At 43.1% G+C, this 17,853-nt stretch overlaps 1 protein-coding gene across 1 annotated transcript in view; it reads left to right on the top strand.

Moving 5' to 3' along the window:
* The window catches only part of ak5 (adenylate kinase 5), a 35,931-nt gene extending 19,436 nt beyond the window's left edge, over nucleotides 1-16,495 (top strand). Inside the window, exons 6-9 of the mRNA XM_048601550.1 lie at nucleotides 746-836; nucleotides 5,852-5,928; nucleotides 15,351-15,393; nucleotides 16,452-16,495. Of these exons, the coding sequence (XP_048457507.1) occupies nucleotides 746-836; nucleotides 5,852-5,928; nucleotides 15,351-15,393; nucleotides 16,452-16,495 (255 nt within the window). The remainder of the gene's footprint in view (nucleotides 1-745; nucleotides 837-5,851; nucleotides 5,929-15,350; nucleotides 15,394-16,451) is intronic.
* The last annotated feature ends 1,358 nt before the right edge of the window (nucleotides 16,496-17,853 follow it).

Below are 17,853 nucleotides of genomic sequence, written 5' to 3' on the forward strand. Positions count from 1 at the left end.
CCTATGATGCTGTTTGGCCTGCTGTGTTCATCCAGCTCTGCACCTTGTTGTCTCAGATTCTCCAGCATCTGCAGTTCCTACTATCTCTGCCTCCATAGCAGATTGTTTCAGGAAATGTTGTGTTACACAATACTTGACTCTCTAGTGCAGTTATGTGTGTGACGGCACTGGAAAACCCACACATACAATTGATTCCTGGTGAATTAGTTCCTGGCTTTTTACGACATTAACACAATATATAACGGTGAATGACGATGATTCCGAAAACTCCATAAATAAGTAATTAGGCGCAGTTTAGATCAGGACCACGTCATCATTAAGGGCATTTGCCTTTTCTAGTCTGAGATCCTGGATGGTCGAAACAAAAGCAGAAATTGCTGGAGAAACTCAGCAGGTCTGGCAGTATCTGTGGAGAGAAAGTAGAGTTAACGTTTCGGGTCCAGTGAACCTTCTTCAGTTCAGAAATGTTAACTCTGCTTTTTCTCCGCAGATGTTACCAGACCCACTGAGCTTTTCCAGCAATTTCTGGTTTTGTTTCTGATTTCTAGCATCCACAGTCCTTTGGTTTCCTGCATGGTAGAGTTGGGTGGAGACATGAGCAGGTAATGATTGACTGATTCATTTAAGGCTCTGTACTTGATAGGAGACCATTGCAACATTGAACCTGATCCCAGTACGGGTTACCGATTGTTAATAGATATGGGCCGTAGCTGATGACATGGCTTTCTTCCATTGTTCTACCCAGCTGGATGCAGACCGAGATGAGGAAGAGGTGTTTTATGACATATCTGTGGCAGTCGACAACAAATTGTTTCCTACCAAAGAACCTGTGGCTGGTAAGTTCCAAATCTAATGGACAACTATTTATATTCGTGTTGAAAATGACAGATGTAAAGGAATTGTAGACACTTACATTGTCATAGAATCATGTACAGCACGGAAACAGACCCATTGGTCCAACTCGTCCGTGCCGACCAGATGTCCTAAATTTATCTACTCCCATTTGCCAGCATTTGGCCCATATCTCTCTAAAACCTTCCTATTCATATACCCATCCAAATGCCTTTTAAATGTTGTAAATGTACCAGCCTCCACCACTTCCTCTGGCAACTGAAAACGTTAGGTCCCTTTTACGTCTTTCCCCTCTTGCCTTAAACCCATGCCCTCTAGTTTTGGACTCCCTTACCCTGGGAAAAGACTTTGGTTATTCATCCTATCCATACCCCTCATGATTTTATAAACCTCTATAAGCTCACTCAGCCTCTGACGTTTCAGGGAAAATATCTTCAGACTATTCAGCCTCTCCCTATAGCTCAAACCCTCCAAGCCCAGCAAGGGGACAATACGAAGGATAATACATCAACACTGACTCGAATATGCTATTGTCAGAGTCACTCCTAAGTATAAGTGTAAGGTTTAAGAACCTGGAAGTGGTTCGGTGATTTTTCCCTGATACATTCAAGAGGAAGTCATGGGTTTCAATCCCAAAAGGAGGGGATGACTGAAAGAGAATCTTCCAGAAGGTGGTTTGATAGAAGGGAAAAGACAGGCCTGAATAATTTCCTCTGAGCTGTGGAGTATGATGAGGAGACAAAGTAAATTGCAAAACGTCTTCGCATAGACCGTGGTGAGTCTGTGGAATTTTCTGCTTCAGAAAGGCCAAAACATTGAATGTTTTCAAGAAGGAATTAGATATAGTCAGAAGTCACATGACACCATGTTATAGTCCAACAGGTTTATTTGAAATCACTTTCCTGCCTTTTTTCGCCATAAACCTATCTCATCCTTGAGTATACTTAATGAGCCAGCCTCAGCAGCTCTCTGTGGTAAAGAATTCCACAGATTAACTCCTCTCTGATAGAATAAATTCCTCCTCATCTCATTCTTAAATGTGTGAGCCCTTCCTGAGTTTACAGCCTCTGGTCTTAGAGTCTCCCACGAGGAAAATGACCTCTCCTGCAGAGTCAGCCAGGTTCAGTTCTGGGGCCTTACCAATCTCTGGTCTCTGACCTGACCCCATGATCATATTGAATGACATAGCAGGTTCATAGGGCTGAATGGCCTACTCCTGCTCCTTTTTTTTACATTTTCTACAATTTTCTGTTTCTGTAACCATAGAGCCCTCACTGGTTGTGCAATAATGTTCTCACATTTCCTTGTTTCCTGATTTCAGTTGCGAAAGTACCTTTTTCCTGATTTGGACCTTATCCTAAAGTCATAGTATAACGTAACAGAGTGAGTTAGATTTGCTTTCTTTCTTGTTCTGCGTGCTGTCTTGTGCACCTTCAAAACCAATCGGTCACCCTGGAATACCCCAATGTTTTCCATCGCTTTTTCGTAATTCGATCTTCAAGTACAAAGGTGAAACCTTGTGGATGTCCTTCCCGCCACCGACCTGGCCAAATTCAGCTTTCACATCTCAGTCAGTGTGGATTCGAAGTGGTGAACCGATTCACCAGGTCAAGTGGATTAACTGAAGGGGATTAGGCTGAAACCCAACTTCATTACCTCGTACACAAATAGTTTTTGGTGGTTCAGAGAGAGTCAACTTCAACAAAGTGTGTCATTTTTTCTTTCAGCAATACTCAAGCTGTGTACTACCACCTGGCTATTTGTACACCCAACTTTCTTTTTTTTTCCCTGAAAGCTTTGCGAATGCTAGAACCTTAGAACACAGAATGAGACCATTCAGCCCATCTTAGACCATAAACTTTAAAAAATTGGAACAGCAGTAGGCCATTCGGCCCCTCGAGCCTGCTCCAATATTCAATAGGATCATGGCTGATCCAACGTTGCTCAAATTCACTTTCCTGCCTTTTCCCCATAACCTTCGATTCCAAGACTGATCAAGAATCTATCCATCTGAGCTTTAAATGTACACAAAGACTCTTTCCCTACAGCTCTTTGTGATCAGGAGTTCCAAAGACTCTCAACTCTCTAAGAGAAGAAATTCCTCCTGATCTCAGTCTTAAGTTGGTCCCCCTTTATTCTGAGACTGTGCCCTCTGGTCCTAGACTCTCCCATGAGAGGAAACATCCTCTCAGCATTTACCCTGTCAAGCCCTTTAAGAATCTTATGTGTTTCAATAAAATCATCTCTCATTCTTCTAAACTCCAGTGAATAAAGTCTCAACCTGTTTAACCTTTGCTCATAAGACAATTCCTCCAGACCAAGGATCATCCTAATGAACTTTCTATGAACTGCCTGCAATTAAATGATATCTTTTCTACAATAAGGGGAAAACTGTTCACAGTACTCCAGATGTGGTCTTACCAGTACCTTGTACAGTTATAGTAAGACTTCCCCACTCATATAATCCAACCCCTTTTGGAAAGGGCCAACATCCATGAGCCTTCCTGTTTACCTGCTGCACCTGTGTGCTAGCTTTCTGTGTTTCATGGACAAGTCCCCCCAAGTCCCTTTGTGTTGCAACTTTCTGCAGCTTTTCTCCATTCAATAATATTCAGTTCTTTCGTTCTTCCTTCCCAAATGAACAACTTCACATTTTCCCACATTATACTGCATTTGCCAGCTTTTTCCCCACTTACCTAACCTATCAGTGGTTCTATGTGAACTGTTTAGATTTAAATTTAGGATTTATTGTCACATTTGCTCAAGTACGGGGTACAGGAGAACAGTGAAATGCACACAATGTCACCACATATGGGCCACCTTAGGTACAATGAACGTAGGTACAAAATCGTAGTTACAGAGATAGAGAAATAAAGAAAAAAAAGTTAAAAAAAAGTTTAGCACTGTGTCTTCTTAGCATAAAAGTAGGAAAACGAAGAAATAATCTTAAAATGTCCAACATTACAGTCCTTTCTTGAGCCATGAGCCTGCAGATGCTCCAAGCTGGGATCCCCCAAGAGGGCTTACTCTCTGTATCCTTTCTTGTTTGTGCATGCTCTTTGAAAGAGCTGAATAATGAGTAGCGATACTCCCAGCTCCTTCCCCAGAGCTCTGCAATTTTTTGCTCCTTTCCAATATTTGTCCAGTTTGCCGTTGAATCTGCTTCTTTGAGGCGGTGACCTTCAGTTCATTACTCGCTGTGTTTGAAAGGAAATGGTGTCCTCACAATTGAATATTGTTAATGGATCTTTCCTTAATCATCTCTGGTCAATGGAGGATATTGCCCAAGCTTTCTGCATCACTGACATCCCTTTTTCCTGGTGCCGTTCTAATGAAACTCTTCTGCGTCATCTCCAAAGCTTTGACCATTTTGCTGTAATGCAGTGCTCAGTATTCCAGTAAGGGGAGATGTTGGCATAATGTTGTAGGAAGGATATTATTAAACTGGACAGGGTTCAGAAGAGGTTTACCAGGATGTTGCTGGGAATGGAGAGTTTGAATTATAAACAGGCTGGGACTTCTTTCACTGGTGCTTGGGAGGTTGAGGGGTGACCTTATAGAGATTTACAAAATCATGAGGGGCATAGATAAGGTGAAAAACAAAGGCCTTTTCCCTAAAGTGGGAGAGTTCAAACCTCTGAGCGTATTTTTAAGGTGAGAGGAGAAAGGTTTAAAAAGGACATGAGGGGCAACTTTTCTTACACAGAGGCTAGTTCATGTGTGGAATGAACTGGCAGTGGAAGTGGTAGATGCGGGTACAGTCACAATGTTAAAAAGACATTTGGATAAGTACATGAATAGGAAAGGTGTGGAGGGATATGGACCAAACGCAGGCAGGTGGGACTAGTTTAGTTTGGGAACATGGTGGGACTAGTTGGACCAAAGGGTCTGTATGACTCTATGGTAATGTCTCTTAGTGATCCAGGCTAATGCTATTCAACTCTCACCAGGGCAGCTCGTAGATTATTAATATTGGGAGTTCAACACTTCCCTCCTTGATCATAAAATTATCATTATTTCATGGGGAAAAACCGTCTAATGCTCTTTAGGGAAGGAAAGCTGGTCTGGCCTACATGTAACTCGAGACCCACAGCAATGTAGGTGAGTCTTAACTAACCTCTGAATTGACCTCCATTCCCAGAAATGGACAACAAACCATTGGCATTCATGTCTCATCTAAGAAAAGGCTGCGTTTGTGACCCAATGCCACTGGTAGACAGTACATTTGTGTAAGATTGAAATGTTACTTTTAAACTTGCATCTGTCAGCAAAACACTGTATATCAACTGAATCACCCGATCCTAGCTACAATACTTTCAGTATTAAAGGGTGTCTGGTCAATGTAACTAACCGTTTATTACTGATAAGATGAGTAAAGAAAATGTCTGTTCTGTATCAGCTGTAGAAGTTATTGACTAATGACAAGGGCTTCCATCAAATAGCAAATAGCAGACACTCGGAATCAACCCCATCAAATTTAAGAACAAAGAGTAATGTATAATTGACCACGCAATCATCTCCATCCATAGTGCAGGGTAAGATGGAATGATTGCTTTGCAAATGTCAAAATTCCTCTTCCCATTCCCATCACTTGTTGTTGTAACTGCATTGTGGGAGCACCTGCACACACACAGATCCTGTGTTGATAGTACCCACTCCAAAATGAGAACCACCCCCTGATATGGACGTTGGTAGATACCAGGAGAACCCACCAACTCCCCTACAAATCATATCATGGGATCTTTTGTGTCCACCTGAGGGGGCAGTCGGCTTAGCATCTCATTGGAAAGTTTCAGCTTTGTCCTCCGGTCTCTGTCCCAGTCTCCATTCCCTAACTCAACTTTCACATTCCGAGCAGAAGAGTTACCAACTGGTTGATCATGAATGTCAACATTTACCATTGAAAACCGTGATAGATTTCAATAGGAGACAGAGATTTCACTTTGTTCTTAAGTTCTCTCCCTAATTTCCTAACATCCTCTTTCATCAAATATACCAGGCCCCAGTGAACTTGACCTCAGTTTGCTCGTGGATGTCACAGATGCTGTTGGTGTTGAGTCAGACTCTGATGATCAGGTAAACTACACATGTTCGTAATTTTTGTTTCTTTTTCCCAAACTCTGTTTCCTAATCCCAAATTCATGAAATAATCTCCACAAAGCATTCGTGTGAATGTTCTTGAGTAGAATCATTATTGAGAAACTAGTAAATTTATTCTGGCCATGTTGTACTAAGAATAGTATTCCTTCTCATTAAAAAAAAAACAAAATTGTGGATACAGGCAGCATTAGAAACTGAGTTAGCATTTTGATTGGTAATTGTCCTTCAGATAATTTAATCAGATGCTCAGATATAAGCAAAGAACCGCGGATGCTGGAGATGCGAAATAAAAAGCAGAAAGTGCTGGAGAAACTCAGCAGGTCTGGCCACAGCCATGAAGAGAGAAACAGTTAACGTTTTGAGTTCAATGGGAGCCTTCTGTGAAACTCCAAGGGTTTCTCTCTCCACATGTGCTGCCAGACCTGCTGAGTTCCTCCCTCCATCAATTCCTGTTTTTGTTTCAAGTAGATAATGGTCTGATCTCCTGGGGGTTTTTCTAGTATTTTCTATTTTTATTTTATGTCTAGCAAACATTCTTTTGAGTACTTTTTATTGTGGCGTTTCTAGCAACTGCACAACATTCCAAATTGGCTGTTTTGCCGAAAAGATTTATGTTCTTCCTAAAATTTGATCAACTGTTAAGTTACCAGAGATGGCTTGTTCTTTCATTGGCTCCTTGCTAGAATACAATATTCTGACAGAGCTTGGTCGTGTTACATGTGTCTGTACCAGTGGATAGGTTTTTGTTAATTCTTCAGCTATACCCTCTGCCTCCATGTATAGATGCCCTTTTTGGTCCCTTATTGGGTCCAGTCCTCCTTTAACCATCCTTTACGATTTATATAGCTATAGAGGATTTTGGGATTCTCCTTTAAGTTACGTGCCATTGTCTTTTCATACTCCCTCTCTGCCCCTCTTATTTTCTTTGTCATCAACTGAAATTTCTATATTCAGCCCAGGTCTCAACTGTATTTTCGACCTGACATCTATCATAAGCACGCTTTTTATAATTTCTTTTTAATCACAATTTGTATCTCTTTTGTCAGCCAGTCAGCTCTGGATTTGTTTTTCCTTTCAAAGGACCAGGCCTTGACTGCACCCCAACCATTTCTTTTTTGAAAGTAGCCCATTGTTCAGCTGCCATTTTCCTGCCAACTTTCGACTTCAATTTTTTACTCAGATCCATCCTTATATTATTGAAATTAGCTTTCCTGCAATTAATCATTCATTCTTTGACCTATTCCATAGTCACCTGAAACGTTATGATACAGCAATCACTAAACATTCTCCCACTGACACTGATTTCAACAACTAGGTTAAGCTGTGCCTCCTTTCCCATTGGACTAAACACATTATTTTGGTGAACATTGTCCTGAATACAACCTGGGATCAGTTGCCCCTCTCTGCCCTTTACACTACTCCTATCCCAGTCTGTATTAAGATAGTCATGGAATCATAGAGTCATACAGCACAGAAACAGACCCTTCAATCCAACCAGTCCATGCCGAACATAATCCCAAACCAAACTAGTCCCACCTGCCTGCTCCTGGCCCATATCCCTCCAAACCTTTCCTATTCATGTATCTATCCAAATATCTTTTTAACGTGATAATTGTACCCGCATTCACCACTTCATCAGGAAGTTCTTCCCACACGTGAACCACCCTCTGTGTAAAACATTTGCCTCTTATGTCTTTTTTAAAATCTCTGTCCTCTCACCTTAAAAATGTGCCCCCTAGTCTTGAAATTCCCAATCTTAGGGAAAAGACAACTACCGTCAACTTTATCTATGCTTCTCATTATTTTATAACCTTCTTTCAGATCACCTCTCAACCTCCTACCTCCAGTGAAAAAAGTCCCAGCCTATCCAGCTTTTCCTTCTAATTCAAACCTTCCATACCTGGCAACATCCTGGTAAATCTCTTCTGAACTCTCTCCAGCTTGATAATATCCTTCCCATAACTGGGCGACCAGAACTGGACACAGTATTCCAGAAGATGCCTCACCAATGTCCTGTACAACCTCAACATACTATAACATAAGATAATTAAGGTTTCCTTTTATAACTACTCAATAATCTTCACACCTCAGTTTGTGCCTCTATATCCTTCCCACCAGTTGGTGGTCTATAGATTACACCAACCAACATTCCTTGGCTCGAGTCTGTCCTTGACCCCTCTTGGACATCCTTTGTCCCCAATACTCTAACCCTCTCCTTACATGCAGAATGTACTCTACTACTGATTGAACTGGTTGGTCCTACAGTACAGAGCAGCTAGACTTGGGGGGTCTGCATCAGGTGGTAAGGGAACCAGCAAGAGGGAAAAACATACTCAATGTCATCCTTACTAATCTGCTAGCTGCAGGTGCATCTGTCTATGACAGTGTCAATAAGAGTGACCATCGCACAGTCCTTGTGGAGCCAAAGTACCGCCTTCACATTGAAAATACCCCCATCATGTTGTGTGGCACTATCACTAAATGGGTTAGATAGCGACTCAAGACCGGGCATCCATGAGGCGCTGTGGGCCATCAACAGCAGCAGAATTGTACTCCAGCACAATCTGTAACCTCATGGCCTGACATATCCCCCACACAACCATTACCATCAAGCCAGGGGATCAACCCTGGTTCAATGGAGAGTGTAGGAGAGCATGCCAGGAGCAACACCAGGCATACCTGAAAATGAAGTGTCCACCTGCTGAAGCTACCAAACAGGACTGCTTGCATGCCGAACAACATAAGCAGCAAGAGATAGACAGAACTAAGCGATTCCAAAACCAATGGATCAGATCTAAGCTCTTCAGTCTTGCCACATCCAGTCATGAATTGTGGTGGACAATTAAACATTCACTGGAGGAGAAGGCTTCAACAATATCCCCATCCTCAATGATGGAAGAGCCCAGCACATCAGTGCAAAAGATAAGGCTGAAGCATTCGCAGTAATCTTCAGCCAGAAGTGCTGAGTGGATGATCTATCTCAGCCTCCTCCAGTGATCCCCAGCATCACAGATACTAGTCTTCAGCCAATTCAATTCATTCCACTCTTCATATCAAGAAACAATTGGAGACACTGGATACTGCAAAGACTACAGGCTCTGACAACATCTGGCAATAGTACTGAAGACTTGTGCTCCAGAACTTGTCACTCCCCCAGCCAAGCTATTCCAGTACAGTTACAACACTGGCATCTACCCAACAATGTGGAAAATTGCCCAGGTATGTCTTGTACACAAAAAGTAGGACAAATCCAAACTATCCACTTTCTGCCCCATCGGTCTATTTGTGATTATCAGTAAAGTGATGGAAGCTGCCATCAATAGTCCTATCGAGCAGCACCTGCTCAGCAATAACCTGCTCAGCGACGCCCAGTTTGGGTCCCGCCAGGGCCACTCAACTCCTGATCTCATTACAGCCTTGGTTCAAACATGGATAAAAGAGCTGAATTCCAGAGGTGAGGTGAGAGTGACAGCCCTTGATATCAAGGCTGTATTCACCAAACGTGGCCTCAAGGAGTCCAAGCAAAACTGGAGTCAATGGGAATCAGTGGGGATGATGTGTGCAGAATTGTCTGCTTGTTTTAAATCATACCCAGCACGTAGGAAGATGGTTGTGGTTGTTGGAGGTCAATCATCTCAGCTCCAGGACATCTCTGCAGGGGTTCCTCAGGGTAGTGTCCTAGGGCCGACCATCTAGAGCTGCTTCATCAATGACCTTCCCTCCACCACAAGGTCGGAAGTAGGAATGTTCGCCGATGATTGCACAATGACAGCCAGCTGGGATGCCTCAGGTAATGAAGCAGGATATGTCCAAATGCAGCAAGAACTGGACAAAATCCAGGCTTGGGCAAAAAAGTGGCAAATAACATTCACGGCACTCAAATGCCAGGCAATGGCCATCTCCAACAAGACAGAATCAAACCATTGCTTGTTGACATTCAATGCCAAGTTCCATTTTCCCCTTTTCTAACAGCACCCTGTATCCAGGAATATTTAAGACTGAGTCCAGTCCCTCCTTGAGCCAGATCTGTCACCTGCAACATCATATTTCTACAGGTCAAGCTGAGCACCTGAGTCCCCAAACTTGCTGCACTCTGTGCATTTACATACATGCATGGTAACCCAGAATTAGACTCTAGTATTTTCTCTGACCACACCTATCAATTTACCATTCTCTATTCTAGTAATTTTGTGCATGCTCTGATAGTATCTCATTGTTTTACACATTCCTGCTACATCAGTTGAACCCTCTCCAATAGCACTGGTAAATCATCCCTAGCAAGGAACTCGATCCCAGCTCTGCTCAAGGGCAGACCATACTGCTCATACAGGTTCCAGTCTCCCCAGAGCTGATTCTAATGTGCCAAGAATCTAAATTTCTTCCTCCTGCATCAGTTTTCCAGCTGTCCATTCATCTGTTTTATCCTTTTGTTTCTGTACTCACTTGAGTGAGGCTGTGGCAGTAATCTGGAGATTGCTCCTTTTGAAGTGCGAGTTTTCTCTCTAAATTCGAAATGCAGGATTATTTTCCTTTTTCTACCTATGTTGTTGGTTCCAACCTAAATCTAAACTGGAATGCACAGTCCAGGAACTCCCTCCCTAACTGTGTGGTGAATGTAATTACAGCAGGTACACACTGCAGCAGTTCAAGGGGGTGGTTCACCTCCACCTTCTGAAGAACAGGTAATAAACGTTCTGTTTCTCCAATGCAAATTGTGCAAACAAACAGTTTCAGATTCCCTCAAACATCCACCCAGTCTAGTGGCAGCTACAATCCTATCGTTTCTTTACTGATTATCTTTCTGAAAGGAAATTGTGAAAACCAAAGGGTAATGTGATTGACTAAAAATCAAATTCCTTTCCTCATCGAACAAACATAGTTTGAAATGCCACTGTAAGACTTACCTCAACAGGGATTCTCGCAGCAATGAAACTTAGCCAGTGAACAGTGTTTTACTTAAAAAGAATATTGCTTGGTACTAATTAGCATGGAGTAAGAAATGTGGTACCTAATGGGAAATAGACTACAGCGTATTGAAATGATTTGTGAGGATGAGGGAAGGCACCTGTTATTATCTGTGCTGTACATTTCTCTCCATTTATTTCAATGAGCTCAAATAACATTTCCCGTGTCAGAACTGATTTAGTTTTCCATTAGAAGCTGCTTTCGTTGCAGAGATCTGACTCAGTGCTCTATCAGCAACAGTCAACACATTTCAAACTTTGTTCTGTTGGGGACTCCCTGTGCAGGAGGTGGCCATTTAGCTCATCATTCCTGTGCTAGCTCTCTGAAAGAACTACTTTCAAAAAGGCGTGGTCGTTTTGTTGGTTAACCGCTCATCTGGATGGGTTCTGAGGAAGGGTCACAGGACCTGAAATGTTAACTCTGATTTCTCTCCACAGGTGCAATCCCGTAGTTTCTGTTTTTGTCGCCCATGTAGAACATTATGTTTGTGACAGGTTGCTATGTGTTAATGGCACACCCTGTTTCCTACTTTACAACAATGACAGCACGTCAAAATAGTGTAACCTAAGCTGTAAAGTGCTTTGGGGTGTCACAAGGTACCAAGAGGTTGGTAGCTTTTACCTTCAGCATCGTCTCGGAGTTACATTTCTGCCCACATCGTGTACCTTTGGCTATTGCTCATGAACCTTCTCTGTGAATTCAAAGAATCCAGTGAAGCTGTTTGGAAGCCAATCTTCTAACTCAACCCAGTGCATTACAGCTAGTCTCCGGGCATCATTCATAGAATCCCTGCAGTGTGGAACCAGGCCATTCAGCCCAACAAGTCCACACTGACTCTCTGAAGAGCATCCCACCCAGACTCACCCCCCTACCATATCCCTGTAACCCTGCATCTCCCATGACCAATCCACCTAACCTGCATGTCTTTGGACTGTGGGAGGAAACCCACACAGATGCAGGGAGAATGTGTAAACTCCGCTTAGACAGCCACCCAAGGCTGGAATCGAACCCAGATCCCTTGTGCTGTGAGGCAGCAGTGCTGACTGCCGCGCCACTGTGCCACCCTATAACAAGTAGAATTTTTTTTTTTAATTGTTTGGGAATTGCTGACACAGTCAACATTTATTGCCTATCCTGCCTTTTTGACCAATCATTTAGTCGTCTGCCCTAAGACCTCCTCATGTGATTCTCAGTCTAATTTTCCCTCATAATGCCTGATGAAATGCTTTGGTATGTTTTATTGTACAGGAATGTTCGACAGTCCCTAAATGGCCTCAGGTGTATGTGCACCAACTGTTGTCTCAGGCTTCTTTATTCACTCACAGAATGTGGGTGTCTCTGGCTGGGCCCAGCCACTGTTGCCGAATCCCCAGTTGCTCCTTGAGAAGGTGGTGGTGAGCTGCCATCTTGAACCGCTGCAGTCCACCTGCTGTAGGTTGACCCACGATGCCTTTAGGGAGGAAGTTCCAGGATTTTGACCCAGCGACAATGAAGGAATGGGGAGGCAATGGCCTAGTGGTATTATCACTGGACTGTTACTCCAGAGACCTGGGTAACATTCTGGGGACCTGGGTTCGAATCCTGCCACGGCAGATGATGGAATTTGAATTCAATTTTAAACAAAAGTCTGGAATTAAGAATCTAATGATGACCATTGCCGATTGTGGGGAAAAACCCATCTGGTTCACTAATGTCCTTTAGGGAAGGAAACTACCATCCTTACCTGGTCTGGCCTACATGTGACTCCAGACCCGCAGCAATATGGTTGACTCTCGAACGCCCTCTGGGCAATTAGGGATGGATAATAAATGTTGCCCAGCCAGCGACGTCCTCCTCCTGTTAACAAATAAAGAAACAAAAAATTTCCAAGTCAGGATGGTGAGTGCCTTGGAGGGGAACTTGCAGGGGGTGGTGTTCCCATGTATCTGCTGCCCCTGTCCTTCTGGATGGAAGTGGTGTGAGTTCGGAAGGCTATGTCTAAGGTTCTTTGGTGAATATCTGCAGTGCCTCATATGGATAGTACACACTGCTGCTACTGAGCATCGGTGGTGGAAGGAGTTGATAGTCATAGAGACATAAAGTTATAAAGTATGGAAACAGACGCTTCGGTCCAACTCATCCTGCTGACCAGAAATCCAATCTGACCTAGTCCCATTTGCCGGCATTTGGCACGCTTGCCTTTATTGGTCAGTGCGTTGACTGTCGGAGTTGGGATATCATGTTGTGGCAGTACGAGACGTTGGTCAGGCTACTTTTAGAATACTGTGTTCAATTCTGCTCTCCCTGATATATGAAAGATGTTGTAAAACTTGAAAGGGTTCAGAAACAATTTATGAGGATGTTGCCAGGGTGGGAGGGTTTGAGCTATGGAGGGAGGTTAAATAGGCTGGGGCTATTTTCCCTGGAGCATTGGAGGCTGAGGGGTGATTTTATACAGGTTTATAACATCATGAGGGCATGGACAGGGTGAATACCCTTTTTCCCAGGTTCAAGGAGTCTAAAACTAGAGGGCATTGGTTTAGAGTGAGAGGGGAAAGATTTAAAAGGGTCCTGAGTCGCAGCTTTTTCACATAAAGGGTGGTGTGTGAATGGAATGAGCTGCCAGAGGAAGTGGTAGAGGCTGGTACAATTACAACATTTAAAAGGCATCTGGATGGGTAAATGAATAGGAAGGGTTTAGAGGGATACAGTCCAAATGCTAGCAAATGGGGCTAGATGAATTTAGGATATCTGGTTGGCATGGACAAGTTGGACCGAAGAGTTTGTTTCCGTGTTGTACTACTTCAGAAACGGTCCTGACCCGTAACGTCAACTTTCCTGCTCCTCTGATGCTGCCTGGCCTGCTGTGTTCCTCCAGCTCTGCACTGTGTTATCTCTGACTCCAGCATCTGCAGTTCTTACTATCTCTGAACTGTGTGGTAGGCACCACATGGGGACATGGATTCAGAACCCACCCTAGTAGCTTGTGGAATTTGAATATAACTAATTCATCTGGAATTGAAAACTAACTTCAGTGATGGTAACCATGAAACTGTCATTGACTGACTGCCATCTGATCCAAGAATGTCAAGCAAATTTGCCCTCTCTCTTCACTCTCTCTGGCCAACAAGTGACTCCTAAACTCACAGTCATGTGGGCAGCTCTTAACTGCTTTCTGAAATCACAGAAATATTACGGCGTGAAAGGAGGCCATTCAGCCTGTTGTACCTGCACTGGCTCGTTCATTCATTCATGGGATGTGGGCACCACTGGCTGAGCCAGAATTTATTGACCATCCCTAATTGCCCAGAGGGCAGTTAAGAGTCAACCACATTGCTGTGGGTCTGAAGTCACATGTAGGCCTGACCAGGTAAGGATGGCAGTTTCCTTCCCTAAAGGACATGAGTGAACCAGATGGGTTTTTCCCCACAATTGGAAATGTTTTCATTAAACTCTTATTTCCAGATTATTTTGAATTCATATTCCATCATCTTCCATAGTGGGATTTGAACCCAGGTCCCCAGAATGTTCCTTGGGTTAATAGTCTAGCAATAATACCACAGGGCCACTGTCTACCTGTTGATGCTTAAATGAGCATCATTACCCAGTGCCAATTTCCTGCTTTATCCCCATACCCTTACACATTATTCTTATTAAAATAATCATCCAATTTTTAAAATTTGATTTATTATTGTCACATGTACCTAGGTACAGTGAAAAGTTTTGATTTGCGTGAAGTACCGGCAGATCATACCATACAAAGTGCATCAGGGTAATAGAATAGAGTGAAGAATACAGTGTTACGGCTGCAGAGAAGTTGCACAGAGAGTGAGATCAACATTAAGTTTAAAATTTGAGAGGTTAATTCAGAAGTCTGATAACAGCAGGGAAGAAGCTGTTCTTGAATCCTTTGGTACATGTGTTTAAGCCTTTGTATCTTCTGCCCGATGGAAGAGGTTGGAAGAGATTATAACCAGGGTGGGAGGGGTCTTTGATGATGTTGGCTGCCTTCCCCAGGCAGCAGGAAGTATAGACGGAGTCAATGGATGGAAGGTTGTTTTGCATGATGCACTGGGCTGTGTTCACAGCTCTCTGTGGTTTCTAATGGTTCTGGGCAGAGCAGTTGCCATATCAAGCCATGATGCATCTGGATAGAATGCTTTTAGAATGGTGTGTCTATAAAAATCAGTAAGTGTCTTCATAGACATGTCAAATCTCCTTAGCCCTTGAGGAAATGGAGGCATTGCTTTCTTGACTGTAGCATTGATGTGGGTAAACCTAATATGACCTAACAAGTAACTCAGCTCAAGGGCAGTTAGGGATGAGTTCCAAATGTTGCCTTTTCCAGCTGCACCTCCATCCCATGAAAGAATAAAAACAAAGCAAGATATAACTCAAAAGCACTGTAGCATCCACTTCAATAAGATTTTTGATTTTATCTTTGTATTTGGCAGATGGATAAGTGGTCCACAACTTCTGAAGATTGCAAAATGGAAGGTTAGTATTGATCTTAGTTTGGAAATCCAGGTAATGAGCCAAAGCTTGCTGGCTGTCTGGGTCACCCTCAACAGTAATTCAGAGGCTCAGGCTAATCCTCTGGGGGAGGTCACGGGTCCCAGTGCAGAAGAACAGGTCTCTTCAAAGCCTCCCTATAGAAGGTCATTCTAGCTCTGTTTTGACCCCCAGCCTCAAACACTTTTTGCAGGCAGAGACAGAGTTCCAGATTTCCACTACCCTTTGCATGAGAAATCCTTTCCAACATCACAGCTGAATGTTGGCCATTACTCCATTCACATTGAATTTTCCCACCATTTACCCACCAAGTTCTATAAACATCTAAGAGAAGATATACTGGCACTGGAGGCATTCCAGGAGAAGGTTCATTTGGATGGACTGTGTCATGACGAGAGGTTGGACCCATACTCAATGGAGTCTGGAAGAATGGCCTTATGAAACATACTCACCGGGGCACATGCAAAAAGGTTGTTTCCTCCTTTGTGGAACAGTCTAGGAGCAGAGGGCATCATCTCAGAATAAAGGAGTGCAGGTTTAAGGCCGAGACGAGGTGGAATCAATCTTTACCATCGAGGGCTGTGGGTAATTAAATATATTCAAGGCTGAGAGGGAGATTTTTAATTCAGTAAGGGAATCAAGGGTTATGGAGAAAAGGCAGGAAAGTAGAGTTGAGGATTATCAGATCAGCCATGATCTCATTGAATGGTGGAGCAGACTCGATGGGCTGAATGGCCCACTTCTGCTCCCACACATTGTGGTCTTAACTTATCGCCCCCTCTTCGGTTCTGAAGGCTGTAAAACCCTGGGTAAAGATGGCTTGGCATTGCACTTATCAGGAATCTGACATTAAAGTGTAACCATGAAGAACATTTGATTGCTATAAAATTACTCAACAAAAAAAAAATTACAAGAACAACTCATCTCCTGCTCTGTTAGACCTGGTAATCCTTTGCCCTATCTAAAATGTGAGGAAAGCTCAGAGGAACAACTCTTACAATCTGTTTGTTAATTAATTTTTCAATTAATAATTTTTTTTGCAGAAAACCTGAAGCAAACCAAGGTTATATTTGTTATCGGTAAGTAGAATTTAGAGCAGCTTTATCAAATGAGCCTCTCTTGCCTCTTCAGTGACTGGGACTGGTTAATTATACCAACCAACACATTTTTGCTTTGTGAGATGTTGATGACTCCAGGCATACAGTTAACCATTAGAACACAAAGGCTGGAAGACTCACATTTAAATGCTGTGTTTCACAACCTCCATATAGTGATGTACAGTTTGAATTGTTAGATGAATCCTTGAAGTAAGCTGTGATTTAACTGCGACCTCTCCAGTAATGTGTTAGTCTATATACTGTTCCCAGAGGTACTGCCCGTGGTTGGCTCATCATGTATCTGCTGTAGCTAAAGGCAACACGGTGGCTCAGTGGTTAGCACTGCAGCCTCACAGCACCAGGGCCCAGGTTCAATTCCAACCATGGGCAATTGTCTGTGTAGAGTTTGCACATTCTCCCTGTGTTTGCGTGGGTCTCCTCCCACAGTCCAAAGATGTGTAGGTTAGGTGGATTAGCCATGCTAAATTGCCCCATAGTGTTCAGGGATATGTAGGTTAGGTTGATTAGCTATGGGAAGTGCAGCATTACAGGGACAGGATAGAAGATGGGTTGCTCTTCAGAGAATTGGTATGGGCTGAATGGCCTGCTTCCACACTGTAGGGAATCTATGAAGACTGTTTTGGAAGTACCTGGGAAACTAGCCTAAGCATGTAGGAAGAATGAATGAATCCACACTAAAACACTCAAGAGGGTCCCATAGCTCCATGATCAATAATGTACTTTTTTTAAGAAAGGTAGTCGCTGTTGCTGGGAAACATGATTAACAGTTTTCACCCAGCAAGATCCCTCAAATACTGACATTCAAATAGTCATTTGGTGGGAGAGGGCTAGACTGTGGCTCATCAAAAAGACACATTTTGTTGAAGATTTACACCTTACAGTCATCAGGACAATTACATTGAAAACCAATTTAAGATTCCCACAGTTGGGTTGCAGTGTGGCACACTTGTGTGCTCTGGAGATCACATATGGTCATATATACGGCAGACAGAAACATGCATACCGTGCCTGTGTTAATTTAACAAAAATAGGTGACAGCCATTCTCTGGTCTATTCCTCAAGACAATTTCCAGACCAACTGCCTGGATTAACTTTAAACAAAGCTTGGCAGTTAACTGTCGGGCATCATCTAATTGGTGCATGCTGTACAGTGCGTCTCAACCACCAGAGTCCACTTACTATCAATCAACACTCCTCATCCAGTGTAAAGTGCTGGTTTCCCTTTCTCACTTTTGTGAAGGGATGAGCACAAGATAAAAAGCTTCAACAAAATGTGCCTTTTCTCTGCGATACCCAAACACCAGTGTGGTGACTATGAGGTAATCTG

Source organism: Rhincodon typus, chromosome 10 (assembly GCF_021869965.1).
Source record: "Rhincodon typus isolate 14 chromosome 10, sRhiTyp1.1, whole genome shotgun sequence".
In the NCBI taxonomy this organism is placed as follows: Eukaryota; Metazoa; Chordata; class Chondrichthyes; order Orectolobiformes; family Rhincodontidae; genus Rhincodon; species Rhincodon typus.